Source organism: Limulus polyphemus, unplaced genomic scaffold (assembly GCF_000517525.1).
Source record: "Limulus polyphemus unplaced genomic scaffold, Limulus_polyphemus-2.1.2 Scaffold822, whole genome shotgun sequence".
Lineage (NCBI taxonomy): Eukaryota > Metazoa > Arthropoda > Merostomata > Xiphosura > Limulidae > Limulus > Limulus polyphemus.
The window spans coordinates 105888-133525 of record NW_013666432.1 but is presented as its reverse complement, the minus strand read 5'-3'; the positions used below and the strand labels follow the sequence as shown (position 1 = coordinate 133525).

General features: G+C 31.0%; 1 protein-coding gene across 1 annotated transcript in view; it reads left to right on the top strand.

Annotated features, from left to right (window-relative positions):
• Positions 1 to 27638, top strand: part of LOC106460719 (ryanodine receptor-like) — a 210205-nt gene that overhangs the window by 135358 nt on the left and 47209 nt on the right. Inside the window, exons 97-111 of the mRNA XM_022387498.1 lie at positions 5009 to 5113; positions 5317 to 5398; positions 6359 to 6429; positions 9594 to 9659; positions 12163 to 12242; positions 12602 to 12705; positions 13868 to 13925; positions 14276 to 14352; positions 16537 to 16616; positions 19031 to 19129; positions 19601 to 19698; positions 21862 to 22065; positions 23488 to 23724; positions 24428 to 24578; positions 25348 to 25415. Coding sequence (XP_022243206.1) covers positions 5009 to 5113; positions 5317 to 5398; positions 6359 to 6429; positions 9594 to 9659; positions 12163 to 12242; positions 12602 to 12705; positions 13868 to 13925; positions 14276 to 14352; positions 16537 to 16616; positions 19031 to 19129; positions 19601 to 19698; positions 21862 to 22065; positions 23488 to 23724; positions 24428 to 24578; positions 25348 to 25415 — 1580 coding nt within the window. The remainder of the gene's footprint in view (positions 1 to 5008; positions 5114 to 5316; positions 5399 to 6358; positions 6430 to 9593; positions 9660 to 12162; positions 12243 to 12601; positions 12706 to 13867; positions 13926 to 14275; positions 14353 to 16536; positions 16617 to 19030; positions 19130 to 19600; positions 19699 to 21861; positions 22066 to 23487; positions 23725 to 24427; positions 24579 to 25347; positions 25416 to 27638) is intronic.

The following is a 27638-nucleotide window of genomic DNA, read 5'->3' as shown; positions in this document are numbered from 1 at the left end:
CTGAATTAGGGACGGCTAGCGTAGATAGCCCTCGTGTAGCTTTGCGCGAAATTCAAAACAAACAAACAAACAGTCAGAAGGTGGCAACACTGCAGCATTTCAAATATCTTGCATGTGCATCATCCATCTTCTTTAGATTTGGAGGGAATTTTCCAACAAGCAAAAAGGTAAGACAATTGAAAACTTGTTAATTAGTAAGTCTAATTGTATTTCACATCAAGCATTTGCTTGCTGAACAATTATAGTTTAAGAAAGAAACAGTTTTTATCATGACTCCATTTGAAGTCTATGGATCCATTGGTAATGGATAACTGATAGTGTTGCATAATAGCTATCTTATTTACTTTTGTAGAATACAATAAATCTGGTTGCATCTATCCGTTGAGTGATTCAGATATGTTTGAATTACAGCTGTGAAGATGATGGGCTGTAACATAGAATGCCATCAAACAAGAAGAGGATGTATTGCTTCTCAGTTGATTCTGCTGACTGATGTGGATCTTTCAGATCCACACAGTGAGTCAGATAGTGTGCTTGACGACAAATATGCTAACGAAGAATTTCAGTCAGAGGATTATGAATCCTCAAGTGATGATGATTTACCATTTTATCATCCTGTTTGCAAGGACAAGGATGTAGATTAATTCCAACAGGCTTCAAAGTTCAGCCATGCCTTCAGATGGAGACAGAAATCAGTGCCAAAACCCAATGACAAAATGGAAAGGAATGTTAAGTGAGCCACCAGAAGACAAAATGCAGATAAAGTATTTTGTTGTTCTTTTTTCAGACCTTTTGTTGAGCTTATTATAGAACATACAAAACTCTTTGCAGTTTAGTTCAGAGCTAACATTCCTGTTGGCTCAGTCGAGATGGAACAATATCTTGGAGTGCTTCTCAAGATGCACATGCAAAGGTACAAAATGTACTGGTTAAAAGAAAAGAGATTATCCCAAAGTGCTAATGTCACGAACAGATATATCCACTTTAATTACAACAGGCAATTGAAGACAAACTGAGGAGACCCAAATTATAATAATTACTTTAAAGCTAGTCCACTTATGACAATGCTTAGAGAAGCATGTCAGAATAGAAGATATGTATCTATGAGAAGATTATCCCATACAAGAGAAAGAATTCTCTTCACCAGTACCTGCTCAAGAAGTCAAAAAATGAGGTTTCAAAGTGCTTGCTTGTTGTGGAGTTAGCAGCCTATGACTTCCATATGTATGATGGCAAAACTCCAGCAGTAGGAAAGAACTGGGGTTATCCACCAGATGACTTAATCATCAACCTTTGTGAAACACTTCCCAAAAGACAAAACTTCAACTTATACTTTAACAATTGGTTCACCTTCCATGAGCTCGAGCTTCATCTGAAATCTCTGACCATCTTGACTGTTGGAATGTTGCAATCCAACAGTCTGAGAGGGTGTTTTCTAAAGACAGAGAAGGAACTGAAGAAAGAAGGTGCCACCAGTGCTTGTTTGTAAGTGTGGCTCCTCATCACTTGATACACCAGACCAAGACATGTCTTCAGCTTCCACATCTCACCCAGAGAACGACAAAGATAAGTTGAATTCCCCCAAGAAGTGGTGTGTGCTGATGAGCCATAGAACAGCATGATCATGCTTTGACAACACTGGACAACTTCCAGCCCTTTCTGAGCCCAACTAGTTTGCCATAGCTATGTCAGAATGAAGTGCAACTGCCATCTGTGGATTACCAAGGACAAAACTGTTTTGGACAAATTGTTTCACTAGTAAAATAACACAATGTTTATAATTTAATTTAATTCATAAGGTGCAGGAAAGTGCAAGTGACCTTATTTGACATCAGTGGGCTTCAAGCCCAATAATTCTCTCACTACAGGCTTGTTCAGTTTGACCTAAATCTGGACCCCAAATTGACCTTAAGAGTTTCCATACTATAACTTTTAATGTTTTGTATATCTTCATGAAATTTTGCAAGTTTTCAGTAAGCATTACAAGTCTTTTATAGACAAAAAAAAATCAAGTATTTTATTTATTGATCAAGTATTTTTACTAAAAATTTTCCATGAATATATGGAGTCAAAGTGTTGTCTGTTCCGAGTCCAAAGTGATTTTCATGTTAAGATTAAAAATACTTTACTTCATCTGAAAATAGTCATATTTCATTTATGTAATGTCTAAAACCTCCTACATAAATTTCAAACGTTTTTTTTTAGTAAAACTTTATATTTTATCTGTTATTTTCTCTACCCTAACTATATTCAGGGTTGGTCAGTTTGACTGATCTCGTAATCATCATAGAAAAAATGAAATAAATCTAAATTACCTTTTTTTCTCTATAGAATGACTTCAGTTTGTAACAGGAAACTAGACTTGTTTATCCTAAATTGCTTAAAGGTAGTAAAAGTATACATCTTTTTCTATTTAAATTTCATTACTCTGTCTATCTAATAATCCTGCCACACAAGTTATAAATCACTCGACAAACATGTAGCTCATGTTACCCTATCAAATTATGTAATGCACCAGCTACTCATGAGTGTAGCTCATAAAAAAAATGTTGATTATTATTTTTATTTTTATATCTTACCAAATCTAACCTAATAAGTTTCTAATTTTTAAATTTTTGTTACTTTTATAATAATAAATAAAGAATACACATAAAAACCATAAATATGAAACATACCCAGGTCGTCGTCTTTTTCTGCTATCAACTATCTATGAAACTATACCCTACTTTTTTATATTAATGAGACTACTACACTAAATAATTTTTTATTTAATTAAATAATGCACACAAGAACACAGAATAATAACATGTAAAAGCAGACAATATCCCATAATTATCATAATATTTCTGGCTTTCTAGCTATGTCATACAAGCCCTTAAAAATTCAGCTAAGCTTATCAATGTGTTTCCCAAGGGAACAGACTTTAAACTGGAAGCAAAATAAACAATCCTATATACATAAAACAATATCATATAGTACATCATTTGATAGATTAAAACTTTGGCTTTCTATTGGTTATAAATAATATAGTATTAAACATCAGAGAGAACTATTGGCAATCTGTGAGAGAGAGAAATTGTGACCAGTGGGCGTGGTAAGAGGAGTCTGGTTTTCTATTTTATGGTTCTGTAACCAAATAAGATTGAAGACTATAAAAATTATGTTTTTGCTGAGCAATAACAATATTATAATAAATAATTTATATTAAATTCCATACTTTTTTTTGGGGGGGGGGTAGTAAATAAATTAGAGAAGAGGGGATAACTAGAGAGCAAATGTAACAATTCTCATACTAGCGTGAAATTGAAGATTTTTTTTTATATTCCCTTATAAAATTAAAAACTTAAATCTTATTTCCCCCAAAGGGGACCAAAGGCTGCCTGGAGGGGTCACCTGTTTTAACCACTTGCACTACAATACAGTACTATACAGTAGTGTGTTGTCTGTCAGTCAATCAGTAGACACTAAAATGATGCCACGTAAGGGATGCTTAATGATGCAATTTGTACTGTCATGGTGTCAGGAAAATGTACACATGCCATGAATCAAGAGAAGAATCATGCATTGTATAGGCTAAAACACAGCATAACATATGAACTTCAAAAGCAAGAAATGAAAATATTTGTTACTTTCAATTTCGACTTTATTTACTCTTGAAACAGAAAATTTTGGGGAACACTGCAGAAGTACATCTAGTGTAATATTAAAATTTGATTTATTAACTATGTTTTTATGCCAAGTTTATTCATATACCATGATAATCAAGTAGTTTAATTAGATTTGTAATGCAACTCTTTGAAAAGTCATGACGTGCACTTTAACCTGCCTTTAGTTAGAGCATTATAGCCAACTAGTGCCAAATGGAGTCACTTACAAAAAATAGAAAAATAAAGCTCTTAAATAAAAATGAAATGTAAATCACTTTCATTGAATGAGTGCTTTACCCTGATAAAAATCAATAACCTTAACTCCAGTTTTCATTAAACACAATTCAAATCTATGAACTTTGTGTGTGAATTAAGAAAACTGTCATATGTATTAACTAGAGAGAACAAGATAACACATTAAGAAGTATAATACTGATATACAGAGGTGATGTATGTTATAGTATAACGATTTTGGAGTTTCACCACATCATGACAGCCAATATCACCACGACTGGTCATGCTATATCCGATGACCTTGCATATTGACAATAGCCCTGCAGTGTAGTTTCTGTTGCAAAAGTCTCCACTGAAAGATTGTCATTGTCCAGAAGCATATCACTCCTCCATATGTGCTTTCCGTAGTTCCATCTAGTGTATGAGGAGAATTGTTTCCAAGTGCTCATTTCATCAGTTTGATTGCACAGTAATCCATAGATACTTCAAATTATTTGACTGGTATGTCTTTATTGAACATTAATACATGTTTCATTCTCCAGTTTCTTGAGGTATGCGATGGTTGAACAGATATGTCATAGAAGCAACTTGTGTCACCTTTCCAGATGAAGATCTTTCTTGATTATGTTGTCCTGTTGCCTAAGACTTGTGAACAGCTTTTGCCACTGGTTTTTTGTATTTGTTGATTCTTATCTGTTACAATATGCCATACTTTGTTTACCATGGCTGGGGTACAACTTGATGCATGTCTCTTTATTATTCCCAATCTGAACACATATTTATGATAATTGTGCACTTAAAATGTCTGTTGCATACCCTCCCCCAAAACAATAAAGTTTCAATGGTATTGCACTATCTATCAAATTTGAATGTCAAAATGTAGTTCTGATACATTCTATTCCACTGTCACTTTTTAGCACCTCAATTTTTTTGTGACTTTCTGATTTGCTTATTGAAATTCGTTTTAAATATGACATACTCAATTCTCCATATGAAGTCTTTTCTGTTTTTGATTATTCAGAAATTTCAGCTGCATAGAGAATAAGTGTTTGCTCAATATAATTGAACTTATAATCATAATTTAAATAAAGAAATGAAGATGTTTCTTATTGTTTATTTTATTATAGGGACCATGCCCTTTGAACCAACAGGCTTTAGCACACAGTAGGTTGTGGGATGCTGTTGGTGGATTTATGTTTCTTTTTTCCCACATGCAAGACAAACTCTCTAAGGTAAAAACCAAAAGCAGACTAGAAAACAAAGATTATATACATCAAATTCATAATGGTTGTTCTATTCAACTTTTCTGCTTTACTTCTGTCATACTTAATTTGTTTATTTGAAGTTTTAAATGAACATATGATCACTAAGTAAACTAAGAATTTTCTTGTAAATAAATTAGACACTACTACATTCCTTGTTTTTCATCTTCTAGAGTGCCAGCCAGCTTGATCTGTTGACTGAGTTGTTGGAACTGCAAAAGGAAATGGTTATCATGATGCTTAGTATGCTAGAAGGTTGGTACTCAAAAACAGACTTAGTTTAGGTAGCAAAGTATTGTGGATCTTAAAAAATCATTATGTTGTGTCATGTCTGTTTTCAAGTAAGTGTACAATTAACTCCCCAAAGGAATAAGATACTACTTGGTGATATACTTTTTTGAGTGCCTGTTATTCATATATGCATGTAATGTTACTGGTTTTCAGTGCTTGAATTCTAAAAAATTAACAAGTGGAATGATCAGGTTTGATATCCAATTCAGAAACAGCAGTTCCAATGATTTGATAAAAAAAAGTTAACAACTGGAATGACATTCCAGTTTTCCCCCTCATCTCAAGCACTGTTTATGTTTAAATTCTTTAGGAAAGTAAATATGATTTTATGTATTTCTTTTAAAAAATATCAGTAACTTAAGTTCTAAGAATTCAGATATAACATAACCAGAAAATTAATTAAAGCTGTAGTATTACTGTTGTAGAATATAGTTAGTAGCACTTTTATCTTTTACAGTGCAGATAATCACATCATTAAGTTCTTCTCCAAAATTGTGAAGATTGAAATAGAACTTTAACTAATACAAACAAATATATATAGCACTCACATACACATGTAAGTCTGGTAAATTAGATACACCACATACTTTAAAGTGATTTAGTTGCTGAAGCATAAAGTTAACTTTTGATAACAAGATCGTGTATATTGCATGTGTATATGACACTGTAGTACAAAACTAAATTATTTGTTTTACATGTTTTTAAATAATAAGAAAATGTAAAATTAGAAATATTAATGAGTTTGAAATTGCATACTAATCATAAAGGTTTTTACCCAGAGAAATATGATATATAAACCTTGGAATATTGATAAATATTACCAGTAGCTATCAAAGTTTGATAAGAAGTGACTAATCCATACATTACCTATTAGTTAATTTAATTGAAATATTTATGAACCACAAAAAGTGTAATTTATTTTAGGTAATGTTATGAATGGAACTATTGGTAAGCAGATGGTGGATACACTCGTAGAATCTGCTTCTAATGTAGAGGTAGGTAGGAATATGAATACTTTTAGGGTAGCTATATGTATGAATTAAACAATCCATTATAGTAGAATCTGCTTCTAATGTAGAGGTAGGTGGGAATATGAATACTTTTAGGGTAGGAATATGAATACTTTTAGGGTAGCTATATGTATGAATTAAACAATCCATTATAGTAGAATCTGCTTCTAATGTAGAGGTAGGTAGGAATATGAATACTTTTAGGGTAGCTATATGTATGAATTAAACAATCCGTTATAGTAGAATCTGCTTCTAATGTAGAGGTAGGTAGGAATATGAATACTTTTAGGGTAGCTATATGTATGAATTAAACAGTCCATTATTGTGCCAGGTAAAATATAAGAATATCATGACTGTTGATTGAATGTTGAGATAATTCACATTTTTAAAAACTGATTCTAAAATTGTGATTTAAAGTCTTTTTTTCTCTTATTTGTCACTTAAGAGCTTACACTCAATGAGATTGTATTCATTTTATATTGATTAGCAAAAATTGTATTGCTTATTTTATTTAGAAAACTTAATCTAGTTTAAAAAGCCAGTATTTGTAAAGAATTTTTCAAAATGACTTGTACAGTAAGGCTATGGCTGCCAAAATAAACATTTCTGTTGTGTATATATTTTAATGTGTAGGTGCTTAAATAATACAATTTTATATGCTCCACTTGGGTTCATTAGTGTTATTGATTTTAATGTGCCATTTTTAATTGTAAAAATTTTAACTGTTTATCTGGTGCTAATAATGTATGTTGTAAAAGCTCCATGAGATGAAAGGGACTGCACATTTGGAGTAAATGAAAGAAGTTTCTAACAACAGTTTATTTATTATATTCGGTTAAAATGTAAAAATGTTATGACTGTCGATCAGATGTCGCCACTTATAAAAATGAGAAAAAATTTATAGCTTGTGAGCTTAAATTTTTGTTACTTGTTTCTCATTTAAGTGTTGACACTCAATTTGACTATAATAAAATCCACTTTTAATTTATTAGAAAAAATGTGTTTGTTACTTAGAAAATTAAATCTAATTTAAAATGCTAATTATTTTAAATTTTCAAAGAGATTCATATTTAATAGATGTATATGAATTAATCTAATCCTTGATGTACACTGAAAACCTGTTTAGAATAATCAGAAAAACTACCAACATTCCAAGGCATGTTTAGCTATTTATGAAATGCAACACTCTTTATATTAATAATTCTTTATTCACTAGTCAAAAGTTGCTGAAAGCAGTAGGTTGCTACACTGCATGTATTTTTGAAATATCTCTTAAGTCAGCTATATAAAATAGTTGCTCTTCTACCCAATAGTTATGATTGTTGTGTAGAAATAAACATTATTTATTATTATTAACTGAAGTATTTTGGCATTTCATTTTGACCCTCAAAGTACCAACCTATATTTTTCACTATTAGTTAGGTCCACATATTGCATAATATTGAGTAATTTTATGTTGTTATTTTTTATAACACTCATTGTAAGTAACTGACTAAAAGAAATGAGTGAAATCACTAATATTCTATGTAAAATACATAAGGGACCACATCGTGCAGCAATTATTAGGATTAATTGCATTACTGATGATACTTGTGGTTACATAGTTTTGTGTGATTCTTATATTAATAAAGGCCCTGTAACCAACAAAACAATTGAGCTATGGACCCACAAGGAATTTGATGCATAAATAGTTAAGGAAAATATGTTTAAAAAGGCAGTAAGATACAAAAGCCCTTGTTCCTGTTCTGTTTTATATGTTTGTATATTCCACAATCTTTATTTGTATGTGCTCTTTATAAGTTTCTCACCAGGAGAAGTTGACCAGTTTTCTCCACTCTGTCTGTATTTTTCCTGAGGCTGTTCTTGTAGCTGTTATCTTCCCTTATAGAGGCATCAGTTGTATGTTTGGCCAACAAACCTGTGGATCTTATTTAATTCACACTTTTTCATATGTTACATATTTCCATTTTGTCCTACAAAATTCTACAGAAATTATTATCCCTTGTTTTAAGGCAAAACTGTTTTGTTTGCTGTTGTTATATGAAAATCATGTTTCTTAGTACATGTATATTTTTATTGGAATGCGCAACTATATCATCCTTTTGATATTAGCTGTAATTAAGTCAAAGAAAATATCTTTCACCAAAAAAGTGGATTATTGTCTTCTGCTGTTGTTAAGTCTTATTTAAAGACAAAACTAATTAACTGTATATTTTTTGGCTCAAAATTCATTTTTAGGAAACAAGGCACTTTCCTTCAATTACAAAGCTGTTTCTTGTGGCTACTCTTTTAAAATGATTATAATAGGAAGCCCATTGTTGTGGTTTGTTATTATTACATATGTTGTTGAGAGTCTGTAGGAGAATGAAGTTTTGTAAGTGTCTTAAACTTTATCAGAATCATATTCTCAAAGCAAACTATTCAAAGCCTATTTAGGGCAATATGTGTTTAATTTTTCGTTGTAGCTCTTGATTTTTGTAATGTTTTATGAATCAGCAAGTGACATAATATAACCACACCCACAGATTATCCTTCGATTCTTCAATATGCTCCTGAAGTTGAAGTCTCTCATCACCTCACTTAGCCAACCTTTTTGGTGAGATTTGTTTGAAATTTGAGTGCAGACAAGCTGTCATTGCACTCCTGTTGAACATGGGTTAAATGACAAACTAATGTTGTCTTTTTAAAAATCACAGCCCTTGTGCCCAAATTATAACTATTCTTAGACTCAAAACATTTTTGGTGCATGATATGTAAAAATAATTATTCTTTTGCTTATTGGTTATTTCTATTATTAACCTTAGCTTCTTTTTCTTAAGATATTTTGTGCAAATATTTGTTTTTCCATAATCCATAAACTCTTCCCTTTTAACTGCTTTTGAAAGTTTTGCTTTGTTCTCAGCTGGTTTATCTGATTAAACTCCACAAGTTTTCATGATTGACGATTTGAAAATGCTTATCCAGCCAGTTGATTTTTACCTCCAATCACAACTAATATGTTATACTTTTTCAGACTGCCTGATACTGTGGAGCTGTAATATGTGAACTTGTTCTTTTATCCACCAGCAGTCTTGCTCTGTAAATTAATTTTTTGTTTTGTTTTTTAATTTTGTCTTGTTGCTTGTCATTGTGCACGTTATTGAGTCTAGATGATCCTGAAGTTCTTCGACATGTTCCTCAAACTACAGGAGCTCACATCTTCTTCAGCATTTCAGGTAATGAAGACTATTTGTGTTGTGATAAATGCAAGTTTTGTATTTTTATAGTCAACTTTACGTAGCTGCTTAGAATGATAATAAAAAAATGTATAGAGTTATTTTTTTTTTAATCTGTTTGTTATAATATCTAAAAATCTCTGAGGGTCTTACAACACATTTCCCAAATTCTTGACAAATAAGAGAAACAATTTCAAAGTTTTAGATGTTAAATATGTGTTGCATGAGAACTGTTTCAATTAGTTGAACTTTTAAGGGAAGGCATAAAGAAATATAGAGGGCAGATTAAAAGAAAATTCATTTTGGAAATTATCAGGCTTTAAAATTTTTGTCATTTGAATGTATGATCATTAAAAAATAACGATACTGCACTAAAGAAAAAAATTGTGAAAAGTTCATACAACAGTTAATTCTGGCTAACAATGAGAATATCTTTTTTTGCACATTTGGTGCCATATAATCATCAAAATCCTTATCTTTGTATTTTACTTATGAAGTTATTAAAGTTCCCCTTCTAATGAAATGATTATCATGTAAACAATGCATAATTGTAATAATCTGTATTTTTCAATGACTTTTATTCAGGTTTAATGTACCACTGGGAAGTTAAACTGAAAGCTGATTAATAGCTGACAATAAGGGATCTTTGAACTGTTTTGAATGTTACAGAATAAAATATTAAAAAATTGAAAGAAGGAATATGTAATTCAATATTGTTACAAATATCTATATCCTAAGATATTGCATTTTACAGTATATGAGTGGGTTAACAAAAAAAGTTCATCTTCTACATTTTGAAGTTTTGTCTTTTCTGATAAACATCATAATTTCTTATATTTTGATAATGTTGACCAACTAACTCAATTTTTATTCCATGATTTAATTTTTTATTTATTTTTAATGTTTTGTGTTCAATTTTCTTATTAATCTTTGAATAAACAGCTTAATCTCTTAGCCCATGTCACTACAGAGGGTTGAGTATGTCATATTAAAATGATTTTTGAGCTTCACCATGCCATTACAGTTTATACTGTGATGTCCAATCATGCATGATCATCAGATGGGTGTGTTTTGCACATAACAGCCCTTTTCATTACAAAAGGATCTATCATAAGCTGTTATGTCCAAAGCACACCAATCGTCCTTCCATGCTTTCCATTACTTGTGTATTGGACAAAGATGATAAATTTCCAGTGCCCATTTCAACAGTTTGATCATACAGAAATCCATAAACATATGAAATAGCATGAATACCCATTTCATTATCCAGTTGCTTGAGATATACAATGGTTGAACAGATATGCTCTGGAAGCAACTTATGTATGCTAGACTTGTGTTGCTTTTCCAGTTGGAGATCCTTCTTGATTATGATACATGCTAATGTCTGGAACATTTAGATGGCTCTTACCAATAACTTTTGGGTTGATGGATTCTCACTGATTACAACATGCTACACTTTGCTTACCATGCCTGCTGTACAACTTGTTGCAGATCTTCGTTTGGATGGTCCTGGTGCCCTATATTGATACATATTTCTTTGATTTCCAATGCCTTTAAGTACAGGGGCTATCCCCTTCTTGGAAATTCTAAATATCCAGTTTGAACACATCTTTATGATCTGATTGTATGAATATTTTGAACTGGAAAGAAGTTTTACATACTCTTCTTAAAAGTGATCAGTTTTTGGTGACATTAGATTACCTACAAACTTTCAAACAATATCAAAATGTACTTCCACCAAGACCTTATATCAGCTGTGGATGTCACATGACATTCCAATTTGCAAATTCAAACTCATTTTAATATAATATACTCAACCCTGTACAAGTTTAAAATATTTTTTTGTCTGCATTCAGATCTTTTTATTAATCTTTAAAAACTATACAAAATATTTGGCAAGGTAAGAATTTGTTTAGCATTTTATGTCATTTGCTCACTATCAGTTACATAGTAGAGGCATTAAATATGAAATATGTTTAGTTTACATAATAATGATGTTTAAATAATAATGAATAATTAACACCTAAAGTATTTTGGATTACTAGTGATGAGTAAAGGGCTGTACATCTAAACCAAACAAACTGCTTATATTCCACCACAGTATGAGGCTTACTTGTTTATTTGCTTCACTCTTTTAATCAGGTCTGATGACCCATGAATTCAGTGAAACTAGTCTGTTGCAGTGACAGTTGCTATTTAAAGAATAAATTAGGCCTCTACTTATCTTTTCTTCACTAAAATTAACATTTGGTGAAGAAAAGAAATTAACAAATAAATGTGAAATATGCTATGAGGTTTTCTCAGAACTTCATTTAATTAATTATAATATTTGAAAGAAGAAAATAAATTGGCTTGAGGCTAAATAAGTAACAATGCTCAAATGATTATAGACATGGCTTTTTGTTTAACTTCTCCTGAATATCCAGTGCAATTTTATTGTGTTAGTAGTGTTCATATATGTGTGTTAATACATGTTATATCTGAGTCTCTATAAACTAAACAGGAGATAGATACAAAGAGAAATGGGTGGATTACACCAAAAGAATTTCAGAGAGCAATGGAGCAACAGAAAATCTATACTCAGTAAGTAAAAGACCAAAGCTATGTATATATATTCATAGATTTAAAATTAACATTTCATGAGGTTTAAGTCAACTACAATTTTAAAAATATGTTTAAGAGATGGCTCTAAGATTATAAATAAGAAGGAAGATCATAATATAGTGAAACAATCATTCTCATAAGTACTTGTGAACAAATCTGATTAAAAAACATCGCAATTTTGAGTTCTTCATAATGTGTTGAAGAATTTAGAACATAGAAGATAATACTGTATATAAATATTATGCTATCGTCAATAGTATTTTTCTAAAAATACTTTCACATTTTGTTCTGTTTCTTATAATTTATCATTGTGTTTCATAATATTTTAATCTTAATAGGGAAGAAATTAGTTACCTAATGAGTTGTTGTGAACCTAATCACGATGGACTGATTGACTACCGAGAATTCACTGAACGTTTCCATAATCCAGCAAAAGATATTGGTAAGTGTGTATGTAAATTTTTATGCTTAATTTTACAGTTTTTCCTATGTATTAACATTATAAACTTTCATAGGCACCCACGGTAATATTTGGGGGGGGGGACAAAACATGTATGTAGGGGATCAGCTTTTACAGTGTAATTCAACAGACAAAGAATATGTGTTATGTGTGCTTAAATGCAAACACAAATTACTAAAAATATTTGGTTTAACTATGATGTTAAGTTTACATCATAATACATGCAATTTTTTGTGAAATATAAGGGGAGCAAATGCCCCCTCTTGCCTCTTCCTGTAAATATTCAAAATTTTTAACTTTTTAGGCGTGAAGGTAAACTTCAGTATTGGAGCTTAAGTTTAAAGAATAGTAACTGCATTCCTAAAATTGTATAGGGGTTAAATACACTCTGTAAGAACAATAGTCCAAGTCTTGTTCTGCCCTTGGAAATACTTCCTTGCAAAGGACAGTGAGGTAAATCTTAGACTACATATCTAGGTTCCAGTTTCTTCAGCCATCTTTCTCATGAAAACAGCCATTACTTTTGAGAAAACTTGTGAGCCTTTATGAACTTCAAATCTCTGTAATTATGTTATTACTAGTACCAGGAGATATGTCCAGCTTCGTGACAATGGCTTTTTGGAGAAGATAGTTATTTTTTATAAATGGAGCTTTCACCTTGTGATTGAAGATAGGGGTGTGATTTTAGAAGCCTTGCTGTCCTAAATATTTCACTGGCAAGTTTTTTGCTTCCATGGAGAACAATAAAGGCTCCTTTCTTTGAAATGTTGTGTCCTTTGGCTCTAGATTATTTAATAGTCTTACTTTGTAAATGTTTCCCTTCATAAAAGGTTTCTTATATCCCTCCCATAAGTCTATCCATGGAATTATTACTCTTATAGATGGTCGCATGTTTGGTATGAATCAAATTCATAGGTGCTAAACATGTTATCCATGTCATGGCTTGCTTCTAAGGCAAACTGCTCATATGTCAACATATAACGTGTACAACTAATCTTCTGTATTATTGTTGTATTGTAATATTTTAGTGCATGTGATAGTAGTTAGTACTTAATTTTTGAAATAGTACTTGTCTGGAATAAAATATTTTGTTTTTGTAATTAGTTTGCTGTAAGGAAAAATCTTATTTTCTTCATTCTTCTAGGTTTCAACCTTGCTGTTTTGTTGACCAACTTATCAGAACACATGCCTAATGACCCTAGGTATGTAATATATAAACTATATAAACCAAAACTTTTCGTAAATGTTTCAATGCTAATAACAGAATTATTAATAATACTAAAAGCTTTATAAAACATGCATGCATGTACATATCAGCAGGAAACTAGAAATAGGATGTACTGCTCATGATACTGCAAAATATAATTTTAGTACCCTATGTTATATGAATATTGTGCCTTGATGCATGTGACTAGGGAGTAAATTGAACTCATCATTAAAACTGATGACTAAGTTAGCATTACTTAGTGTTTCATAATGTATGTTATGACGTTTAATGTTTATAACATTTTGTTGTTTTTGAATCTGCTCTTGGCTTTCTCATATATTACAGGCTGGCGAGATTTTTGGAAACAGCAAGTAGTGTTCTGAATTATTTTGAGGCTTACTTGGGCAGGATTGAAATCATGGGTGAGTAGTCTGCAGTGGTTGTAATGTAGCTCTGAATAATGATTTATATTGTTTCTTTTTGTCTAATGTTATGTTTGTAATATCACTGTTTGTATAAGTATAGTTATGCAAAAATTAGTATTAATTGGTTTTTCAGTTTCTATGCATTCTTAAAATCATTAAAAACTTGCAATTTTTGTATTTTTACTTAAGTGTTCTGAAAAGGCAATTAAAATTTGTTATAGCCTTAGTTGATATATGTTTCAACAATAAGTAGAATAAATATCAGTGTTATAAACTAAAGACACAAAAAAAACTTTATTAAAACAAAAGTTGAGATAATATGACTGTTGTGGAAAGCCCACACAAGCATTAAGGATAATGTAAACAAGCAAATTAACTATTTGTGCTAAAGAACAAAAAAGTAAAAATATAAAGATTTAAAATTGATTAAACTGAATTTAATATTTTGGATCTGTTACAATTTGTACAAAAGTAATTGCTTGAATTTTAGTTTTAGTGTATTTTGTGTTGGTAATTTAGTTTACTAACATTAGAACTGGTATTATCATTAATAATAATGTGCAGTGGTACATTACAGTTTTGATTTAATGTAGCCTCTCATGTATTAAACACTGTACTTAATAACATCACACATGCAGTTCCAAGAAAGGGTATCACTGTCATTTCTATAACTTACTTTAATCATTGATGTCAAACCTTGCTAATATATAAAAACATTTAGCTATTACATCCCCTAGAGATTAAAAGAAGCACATGTTTCATTATTTTAGTTAAAGTAGATAATCAGAATGATACATTACATGTAGCACAGACCCAGTTCGTGCAATTTGTCTTTTGTCCCTAAAATATAATTAATTTTCATTGTGCATGTTTATTTCATGAAACATTTAAATACAACAAGAATATAATATTTTCAGCTTCCAATGATGCTTACTCACTATTATGGCATTCCTGCCTCAATCAAGAGTTAATTAATAGGCTGCATGAGGTTTCAGCTTCCAATGATGCTTACTCACTATTATGACATTCCTGCCTCAATCAAGAGTTAATTAATAGACTGCATGAGGGAATTTGTCCATATAAGTCACCATGGTGCTTATGTACTAACTTACAAAATGTAGAGTATGCTTAACGTAGTTTACTCTGTTATGTTAGAAAAATGGAATATTCCTCCTCAGGAAACTTGCTCAGTTAAAATGATATGATCATTTAAGAATTTTAATAATCTAAATCAATAAGCCAACTGAAAGAATGACAGAAATTATATTTCTCTTTCATTTTAATGTATGTGAAATAGCTACTGGCATAAAACTAATGTTGCTACTCATGAGTTGACTGATTTTAAGATTTGGCTTTGAAAAGCCTGTAAAAAAGTAAATTAATGTGAGAAACAAGCTTTACATTGTAGTGCAACTCATGTTACTCATCTAAACTAAAAATCAATAGTAATTTATTGTATGGAACATCAATTTTCCATATAACGGACACATTCTCAGATGAAATTCCCAATTGCAGTTACTTTCTTCAGTTACAATAGTGAGTACTATCTTAACTATTATAAATAATTCATAATTCTTTTGCCTATAAAATAACTGAATTTTCGATTTAGCTAAATTCAAATGTTATAAAATAATGAACTTAATACACAGTTGTTATGATTTTAGCATATTGTTTGATTTATACTGATACTATTGTTATGTTCCTTTCATTATATGTACATTTCTGTAATATGATCTTCAATAAAAATTGGTATTTGGGACTTTTAAATAGCTGGAAAAATTATTTAATACTGTCTTTTAAAGGAAGTGTTGAACCTATTATTTTCACTGTACAAGTTTTAATCATGCTTTCTGACAAAATGGTTCTAATATTACTCATACTTACTGGACAAAAAAGGCTACAGAAATATAAAATAAAAAGTTATGTGAAACCTTTCACTCCTTATGATAATATTAACTTAAATTAATGGACAATGAATAAAGACATTTTTCTTCATAAAATAAAGGTTTTTCTAATTTAGTCTGAAAGTGTTCCAAACTTCAATTAGCGTAACAAGTTTTTCAAAAACAAAGAAATTAAAGTTTTTTAGTTTAAATGAAAGTGAAATAATCAAATACAGTTTTACAAAATTTGAATATAAATGAGTTTAAGCTTTCATGACATTTAAACCTATTTATAAAGGAGGAAGTCACAGAATAGAACGAGTCTACTTTGAGGTCAAAGAATCAACAATAAAACAATGGGAAAAGCCACAAATCAAGGTTTGTATTATTTATGTGATTAACTACACTGTAGCCCATTCTTTATCTTTTAGAAGTATTTTTCAAACAAGTATATATATATATTGTGCAAACTGAAAAATACTGTTCTGTAACTTTATTAACTACAATAACGTAACATAATATTTTGGGACAATCAAGATAGTTTTAATACGTTTTTGAGTTAGAAGGCAGTTAGTTTATTCCTTGGTGTTCTAATGAGTCATTTTTATGTCTAAGAAAGAAAAAGATTTCCTAATAATTTTTAATTAAAAAAAGGTTATTACTAATCTAAGTACCTCTGTTACTGTTATCGTCATTGTATTGTTACTGCTAAGGGATTCTGATAATTTTATAACTTCATCCACTTTTCTATCTGTCAGACTTGCTTTTTTGCAATAAAGTTAGCAAAAAAAATTACCTTTACTCTCCAGACAATACTAAATACTTTTTACTTCAGCCAAGGTTTACCCATTGCCACTTCATCAGAGCTAGTAATTCAAGGTCTGTTTGATATAAATATATATATACATCTATAATAATAAGCGGGTGTTTTTGTGTGACTACCATAATTCCAAGAGGAAAGAACCTAGAAACCTGAAATTTTGCTCCAATACTAAGTGGACCCTGAGGGTCTGCACGTGGGGATTATTACTTATCCACATGCGTGTGCGCGTGCTCATCTTTTTAATGAGGCAAGCTAGTGAAAAAACCACATAGTACAGAAGTGGTTCTGTATATAACAACTTCTAATATATAGAAAAGCCAGTGTGTTTTGGTAACAATGCATTCCAACAATGGCTTTTATATCATATTGCTTAGCAATAAAAGTGTAACCTAATATTGTTGTTAAGAGCCTATGTGCTGAAAGTATAAAATGAAATGTAGAAACTAAAAAATTGAAAAAAATATTTGATGTTTTCTATTTAGAGGTTCCATTAATTAAAAATGTTTGTTTTTTATTATTTAAGTTTAAAATCAAGAGGTCAAGTCAGAGGAAAGGTTACCTTTATAAACAGACCACATCCCATAAAGGAACAACAAAAGTACATAGGCTATACTTTTATGCTAAACTGGATTCAGAATACACACATTGACATAATATTCTAGAATAAATCAGCCTTATAACCCAAATAAAGCTGGATACTTTCACTAGTATACAATATTACTAGCCTTGATGATGCTGTAAAGGGTGAAACATTGGCTGAAATAAAAAGTGTTTTTATTATTATCTGGAGAGTAAAAGTCGTTTTTTTTTTTACTAATTTTATTGCCAATTCAGAAAAATAACAAAATATTTCTATCATGCATGTTTTTAGTAAAATTAGATGTAGAAACAGATATTAGTGTTATCTTCACTAACATTGTACATATTGGTACAGTGAGTCTAGCTGTTACTGAAGTGTTAGATATATTACAGGTATGCATTATAAAATTGTATTGAGTTAATGTAGATATATTTTGTTATGAGAAAACAATAAAATTTTCTTGTATTATATTGATGAATTATATATATTCTATAGAGAAATATTCAAACAGTATATTGTATATAAACATTTGCGTCAACAAAATTCAACAGCAATAACTCTTTAGTTTCTTCCAGAATATATCACTTTTGACTCTGAAAGATTGAATGTATTAACCAAATATACCCAAGAATTCAGAAAGTTTTTTTTTGTTTGTTTTTTTTAGTGGCCCAATTCGAATTGATTCATCATTTCTAAGTAGAGAAAATAAGCTGCACAACTGGCATATATCTTGTAAAGGTTAAAAATAAAAATCACTCTCAGTGAAAAGTAAAGGAAATAAATCATGTTTTATTTTCAAATTTGAAATAGTTTCCTTAATAAATATAAATAAGCTATATTGAGAACTAGCTGGAGTACCCATCCATTGGACAGATGAAATAAAAACTTGTTTGTAACAAAGGATAGGAAATTGTTTTTCTGATGTTTATTTCTTAACATAATAGAAATTAAAAGTGCAATAAAATTACATAAAGAAAAGAAAGATATATTGTTTTCAAGAATTCTATCAATATGAAATTAGATGCGGGGGCCACCCCACCCCCCCAAAAAAAACCCTCATGTCATCCTGTACCACCGTGTCTAGTTTGTTGCTGGTTGAACAAGAAATGTGGAAATGTATAAGAAACAGATACACATACATATTGATGTTTATTTATATAGATGATTGGGGAGGGGGGAGGTCCAACCTTCAACCTCTTAATGACCTTCCTCATGTCACCCTCTATCACTGTGTCGAGTTTGGTGCTGATTGGTCAAGATATGTGGAAACGTATAAGGAACAGATATGACGTGATAGATATACTAATTTGTATTTTTTCCCAGATACACACATTTTGCTTTATATAGTAGATGGGTTTTATTGAGAAATTCTTTGTCGTTATTGAACAGGAATCCAAACGAGCTTTCTTCTACAGTATTGTAACAGAAGGTGGAGATAAAGAAAAACTGGAAGCTTTTGTTAATTTCTGTGAAGATGCAATCTTTGAGGTAAGGAAATAGTCTCCCTTATTGAGATTGTGATTAACTCTTTCATGCAGTTATGTATTGAATGTGCCAAGACATTGTGAGTGGTATCTGGTTGGTAAATCTTTTATTTCATAGTTCTTCAGAGATAAAAATGTAGTTTAAGTATTTCTGTAAATAAACAAAGCCTATTTATACATTATATATATGTGTAATCAATGGGATCATATCTTTTTGTTTTGTGTATTTATACATAAAAGCAACTTCCCAATACAAATATTGTTTTATTTTATTTTTTACTGTATACTTTCTGTTTGAATCGCTGTAATTTACATCTACATACAACAATGTATTAAATTCTGTCACTATTAAAACATAAATTACTGTATAATTTCCAACTGTGTTACATATATGACCAACTATATCATTATCTCTAACACATTACTTTTCTACATCTCACACATATAAACCACTCTGTAACTGTGCTAATACTAGATGCAACATGCCAGTAGCATCTCCATGGAAGATACTGACGAGGGACCAACTAAAACCTCAGATTACCCCTTTCCTGGATCAGAGCAGGAAAAACCACCGTAAGTTTTTTTGCCAGATATCTCAAGCATGTCATGAGTAAGTCTATTTAAAGAGATTAGTATTACATTTCTTGATTATTTGTACTATGTGATATGAAGCTAGCCAATATAACTCAAAAATATTCATCCTATATAGCTAGTCCGTCTCAATCATAGCCTACGTAAGAATTCGGCTAGTTATATGTGTAAGACATTAACCATGACAAACGATGAACTGTGTTTGTCTAAGAAAGTGAACAGTCTATATATCTGGTCTTCATGCACAGTATTAGAAATAATTATGGAAACACACAGGTGATGCACATACAAGAATCACAATCAGTAAGTAACTGCAACTAAATGATCAGGTTATCATTAGGCCAATTAGAATAAATTGGCAGTTAATCATTCTTAGTTTTAAACAACATCAAAATCTTAATAGTTGTGGCACTTGAAATTCTTTTAGCAGGATTAGTGTAAATTAATCTATGAGACCTTATTTTTTATCAGCTATATTTTTGTGCTCCAGTAATACCAAGTGTGGGGCGTGCTTATACCTGGTTTGATTTTATTATTCATCAGGATTTCTACTAGCCTACCCTAAAATTGAAATTTTTTTAGGCAGGATTAGAGTAAATTAATCTATGAGACCTTGGGCATGTTCAATTTCATCAGTTGAAAAGGTTTGACCTCCTCAGTCCCAAACTGTAATTAGATCTCAAATCGGTCAAAAGACGATGGAGATATGAGCTAAATGTTTGTACTTAATAATAAAAATAAACTCAGAGCCATTCTATGAGCCACTATGCTGCAGCTAAAAATAATGAGGAGGGATGAAGAAATATGTTTTTATAACTTAATTTTTCCAAATCTTAAATTCCAAATAAGGGAATTTAAATTAAACCACTCTGATTGTGAAAATAAATAAAGTACTGGTATAAAATAGGGATAGGAAGGGATGGTTAACTGTTCTTTTTTTTTTTAATGGCCATAGTACAATATATTATTATAGAAAATGCAAAAGATAAAGAAAATATGTTATACAGAGTACTAGTCTTTTTTATTTGCTTCAGACAGAGCAATACACTGTTTTTATGCCATCATAAGTTTATAAATATGTTGCCATTTGACTCTCTCAGTTTTCATGTAAGCCCATACAGCTGTAATAATATTCTTATTGGGACTTTGTGTAAGCCAAACCATACAAGAGTTCTGTTGAATTCTTTTACCCTTCCAGGCATGGTTTCACCATACTTGCTGCACACTTGGGATAATTATATTGCTGGAAGATAAACTCCTTCCCAACAGATCTTGTTTCTGAAGAAATGAAATGATGGATAAGACCCTCATTGTACCTGTCAGCACTTAGGGTACCATCAATCAGACACTTACATTACATGCACACTAGTAACTGATGGCACAATTTTATTTTTTCCCTCCTCTGACCCCTAGCTTCAATGGAAAACTTTCGTAAAAATAAAAAATCCCTGACGTTAAGGGCATAGTCTGAGTTACTAACTAATAACATCAATTTGGGCTTTCTTCCTCAACCTCTTCTATTATAATTAGTACTAGTTTCATATACTTTCTTCAGAGTTTCTATACATCTCCTAATGAAATGTGAAATTTTGTACCAATTTGTTGCATGGAGTAGCTCTACCAGCCAAAACTGATATCAATACATTTGTCATACGGCATTTCTGCTGTGGGAACCATGAGTATATTCATCACATAACTGCTGTGAATAGTATATCACTGCCTGTACTTTTATAGTCATTATGCTTATGCAGCACTGTCTGATTGGTTGGATAACAAGCAATCACAGTGCAAACTATTAACACATAACTATTATTTACCGTATGAATAGAAGCACACCCATAAAGTTGCATTTCACTCACTGTTTCTGTTATTATTCCCAGTAATGTATGTTAGACCCTAATCACAGATTGCTACAGATATAGTTATAGACCCTAATCACAGATTGCTAGAGATATAGTTATAGATGTTATCCTAATATACTTTACATACATGTAGAGGTAGTGATTCATGACTACCTGGTTATCTTTTAAGTTAGAATTTCTGTGTGTGCACGTACTTTTGTTTATGCTTAACTATAAGTGGTTGTTAAGTTCAATTATTGGAGTGCTTATAAAAACAATATAAAGCATTTTCTGGTGAATTTAGGTCTGCTCTGGAACCGGTGAAGCAAGGATTGCGTTACATCAAGGATGGTATACTAAAGGCTCTTTCCTATCTAGCACCTGCTAATCTTAAGAAGCAGTATGCAAAATTGCGACAAAAAACTTACCTGGAGTTATTAGTTGGGTTTTTCAAACTCAGTTTTTACAGCGTTTTCAGCAGCTTGCAGTTTGTGTACTGCATCACAAGGTATAGTTTCAGTGGCTTTCTTCTTGTAGTAGAGTTTCTGTTTTCATGGTAGCATTTGTAACAGTAGTGTTTGCCACACTTGTCAAAAGAAGTAATGGCTTTTAGTATTTTGTACAGTTGATATAGTTTTATTTTAAATTAACATAGATAAAGTTAATGAGAGTCCATTTTATAAATTTTTTTGCTGCATATGCCACAAACTATGTAAACTAACTAGACACAAGTGAGGTTTTTATTATTCAGTATATATGCAAAGGCTACTTACTAAACTATCCTTCCTCTTTGATAACCACACAAGAAAATTTCTTGTTAACTTCTTAGTTATGTTTTCATTTTTTGGCATGTGAAAGATATTTTATTAATTTCATAAAAGACAGAGACATTGTATATATATGTTTTTTTATTATCTAGACGTGTATTTTAAATGCTTTATAGAAGAATTAAAAATCTGTGTTTAATATATGTTTTGAAAATTCTACTATGTAAGAGATGTGAAATTACATCACAGCACAATTCACAATACATTTACGATAATATTTTAATGAAACAATATGGAAGATTTATTGAAAGATCAGCAACATTATAAAACAGATGAAAGAATAATTGATGAACAATTATACATTGTTCTTACAATAAAGAGGAATGTGGTTGAAATTGTCAGCAGTGTTTTTATGATATAATGTTACACTTAGTATCTGCTAATAGATTATGGTTCAGCAGTGTAGGCATTATGTATCATGTGATCTTTGTGAACTGTTGAATGAATTTTGTTTTTAAACCAAACATTTGTAATCTAATACAGCAAAAACTTTTAAGGTATTTCTTTTTCTTAAAAAGGCCCCCAGTGGCACAGCGGTATATCTGCAGACTTACAATGCTAGAAACCGGGTTTCAATACCCATGGTGGGCAGAGCACAGATAGCCCTTGTGTAGCTTTGTGCATAATTAAAAAAACAAACAATCTTCTTAAATAAATCATTTAGAAATCATATTATTAACATAAAAATTAATTTGAATACTTTTGTTTCTTATATGAGTAATAACATTGGTAGTATTGCAGAAAATTCTCAGTTCTTAGTATTTTTACATTTTTAGTACATTTGTTTATTTTTGTTAGCTAAATTGTTGTCAGGACTCTTACATTGCATACATTTTATTTTGTTATATTATAATCTTTAAATAGTATTCTCTGTACCATTTTATGTTAAAATATTTTAGTGGCTTATATGGATATAAACCAACCTAGCCCACTACTGTTTCCTTATGATTTCCAAGAAATTTCCACTCTTTTTAGTAGATATATATTTAAAAGCTAACACTTTTTATTTAAAAGCGTGACACCTCTTATATATATATATTACAGTGCTTTACCAGATAGGTTTCACAGGTTCTTTTTATTTCTAATCTTAAATGTTCTTGTAGGTTTATAATAAAGTTCATCATTATGTTGATGGGAGGTCAACCAATAGGTCAACCAGTGGAGGAAGGAAAAGCTGAAGAGCATAATCGTAAGCCTGTCTTCATGGTTCCAATGGCTGTACCACTACCTATAGAAGCGCCACCTGAAACGTCCAAAACAGGTGACCATACAGACATGCCAGGCACTATACATGCTTTTGGACTGGATATCACCAAAGAAGAAGAGGGTGGAGAAGTAAGGTAAGTAACATGTTTTTCAAAGACAAAGTGGTTAATTCTGTGGTAAGCTTCTTGTGTTGTTGCTATTTTAAAAATCACATCACAATATACACACTTCAATAAATCCTAGGAATAAAGACTTGCTAAACTAACCTTTTCAGAAACTAATACCAAAAAAAAAGAAAACTATTTCTAGAGTGAAGTTGTAGGTAAACAGATAATTTTAACCCATTCTTGAAAAAGAAAGTACGATCTTTTATAAACACATAGACAGTTAAGTTTTTCTTTTTGTAACATATTTTTATTTACATAGTATACATTATACAAAGTATTTCATCCTATGTTGTAAAAATTAAACCTTATTACTGTCTACATTTGATATAAAATCATATTTTTCTGTAATTGAAGTTTTTAATGGATTTGTGTTTAATATATATTTCAAGTGAAGAAGAGATCTCTGACATATTAAAAGTAATTCTGAATATTTATCCTTTTACATTGCTAGTTGGGTCTTATACTCATGATACACTAAACATTTTGTCATATTTCCTACCAGAGGTATACTGAATGTATTAGTTGTGCATCGTACCAGTGTTACACAGATATTGTTAATTGTGTTTCTTACCAATGATATACTGAACTTGTTAGTTCTGACTCCTGCTTATGTTACACTGTTAATAGAATCTAAAAGTATCTTGTATTAATGTGTTTTTAATCTCATAAGGTATCACATGGCACCAACTCAGGCTCATCAAGAAGTTACACCACAGTCAAGTGTTGAATTTTCTGAAGGGAGTGAGGAAGAAGCTGGGAAAAATCAACATCCTGAGAAGCCACTTGATGGACAAGTTATTTCAGATGGAGTAACTTCACCTGTAAGTTATGGTTCTTGAATTATAGAGTATGTTTCTTGTTACTAGAACAAGTTTTTCTATCTATTTTCTGTTGTTTTGAAAATGGTCATTTACAATGGATGGTTAAAGATTAAATCTTATTTTAAAAATTATTTTATCTTAAAAAGTTCTTTTTCTTGGGGAACTAAATTTCACCAGGGGTACACTGAGAATCGTAAGTTTTACTTGAGGATTTGTATTTCAAAAAATATCACAGAAGGTGTTCACTATCCTTTTATCATTCTCAATTAGCATACCAAATCATTTTAGATATGAGTTTTCGCTATAATCACCATATACATAAAGTTAAAACCACACATAGTGTAAAAGATTTATATTGAACAGGGTACTTGTAAAAAATTTTCTAGTTTTGAACTTAACTGAGTTGTTAAACAATTTTCACATCATTTTGCTATCATCACTTTAAAAAATTACCAATATTAGTTTAAAAGAAAAGTCAATTTTATTACCATGCTTTCAATGCCTTTTACCTAACAAAAAAATTATTTATATAAATAAATCTCTGAAAATCACTAGATGTACATATACATTATGTATTCTTTCATTCTAAATTGTAAAAATTAAACATTATTAAAGTCTATCTTTGACACAAAATCCTATCTTTCTGTCAATACAAATCTTTATTGTTTTGTGAGGATCGTGCATCAACAAAATTAATGTCTGAATAGAAGTATTTTTCATAATTAACATAGATTTGTAAAACTTTTTCATATTTTTTCCTCTTATAAAGGTTAATCATATGGATGGTGATGTGAAAACAAAAGAGACACTTCATGCTTCTCAAGAAACAAAACTAGGGTAATGCCAAAAATGCATGCTGTATAACTTCATGTACCTCTAATTTATGTAATGTACTATTATCATTTTAATTTTTAATTGATATTTTTAATGGATTTGAATTTAACATATATTTCAAATGATGAAGAGACCTCTGACATGTTAAAAGTAATTCTGAGATTTATTCTTTTGTGATAAATATTGATCCACTAAAGCTGCTAATTGGGTCTTATACTCATGATACACTAAATGTTTTTGTCTTGTTTCATACCAATGTTACACAGTATTGTTAATTGTGTTTCTTACCAATGATACACTGAACTTGTTAGTTCTGACTCCTGTTTGTGTTACACTGAGCTCATTAATTGTGCCTTATACTTGTAATAAACAGAATGCTCATGTTATTTCTCCTTATGATAAACTGATATTAATAATTAAATCTCTATGTAGTTTTTGTGTTGTACACATGGAATAAATTAAAATATTCCAAGAACCTGGTTCAAAAAGAGTAGAATTGTTGTCCTTACTGGGTAGGGTGAGTTTCATAAATTTATGAGTGTTAGTGAGTAAAGTAGGATAGAAAGTAAATCATTTGTAAGTATGATAGGTTTTACAAAGTTGGAAAGAGTTATATATATTTTTTTAGACTAATATGATTAGCACTTACAAACAGAAGTGATCAGTTTAATATATTTTATTCTGAATAACCTTTTTTGATACTAAGACATGCACATAACAAATGATCATTAGCATAAATGTTACCCTCCTTCCTCTCTTAATCTGGCTTGATGGACCTTAATTTGTTTTTTTATATGATTGAAACACTGACCTTTCTAATTTCAAATAAATCACAAACTGAATCTCTCTGGAATGAGTTTGCTCTTATTGGGAACACTCTCTGGTGGTGGGTCGGGTAACTCAGCAACTGTAGTTGTTTGAATGTCAAGACGAGGCCCTTGAGGAGTAGTTGCAGGAAATGATGTTGATAGTTTAGCAGAGGCAGTGTCTGACATAGACAACTCTGTTCCAGTAATTGCAATGTACTGTCAACAGTTCTGGGTGATAATATTTACAGTGATTGACATGGTAGGCTATTAGGCCAATGCATTGAAGAACCTCATGAGACAGTAATTTTAGGCTTCAATGAAAGCTGTGAATGGTGACAATATCACACAACTTGAATGTCTTCAATGCATGTGTACTACAATTGTGCTTGACATTCTCTGTTTACTGTTGATTACCGTAGCCAGAGATTCTGCTTAAAAGATTCAGGGTTTGGGCCCATAGGCATGGGAATTTTAGGAATTTCGGTATGATATTGACCATTGTTTTCTATTCTGATTTTTTAAGACACCAACTGGGAATTCGGGCACTGTCAAGTAGAATCGGGGCACAGGCCCTATGTACTAATGCTTAGTAACACCTAACAGAGCTTAGTTCATTTTAAGATAGCATTTTAGGAACTGTTCAGCTGGAATTCATGAATGGCGGAATGTTATTCTCAAGATGGGTAGTACACCTGCTGGTCTTGTTTGTCCTACTGATAACCCCCCTTTTTACTATTCTGAAACTTTGCTTCATTGTTTGTAACTTTGTTCGAACAGGGATATTATGGAGGAACCTTGGTTTGTTATAAATTATTCATTATCATGAAATGTTCAAATTCAGCATTTCTGAATTGAGGCCCATTACCCAAAACAATTTAGGGATTCCATGGCATGAAAGCATTTCCCTTATAACATCCATGTTTGTTTTTGTTGACAATGTGACAATTTCAGGCCATTCTGAATGGATCAGAAATGTATTTACTTTTTAAGTTCAACAAAATGCATGTCAACCCTTTGCCATGATCAAAACAGCCCCATTCAGTCATGTAATAATGCTTTTGGAGATATGTTCTTCACTAATGCATGTTGAATGGGCTTTCTGACTATTATTTCAATGTAATTTCCTATTCTAGGCCAACAGATGTATGTATTAGCAAAGCTCTTTACCCTTTGTGATCATCATGCAGTTCATTTAAGAATCTTTTCCTGTGATACACTGGTATACACATTTTAAACTCCATAACCCTGCCATTTTGAACTGACACTTCTTGTCTTCTTTTGAAGTACATTTTCAGTCTTTCATCTTCAGCATGGTTAAGCCAACCATTTTGAGTCAGTTAAAACTCTTTACAAAACTGGAACTGTCTTAGTCTTTTCTTACACTGTAACTGGCAGCTCATCTAAGCATGTGAAATGA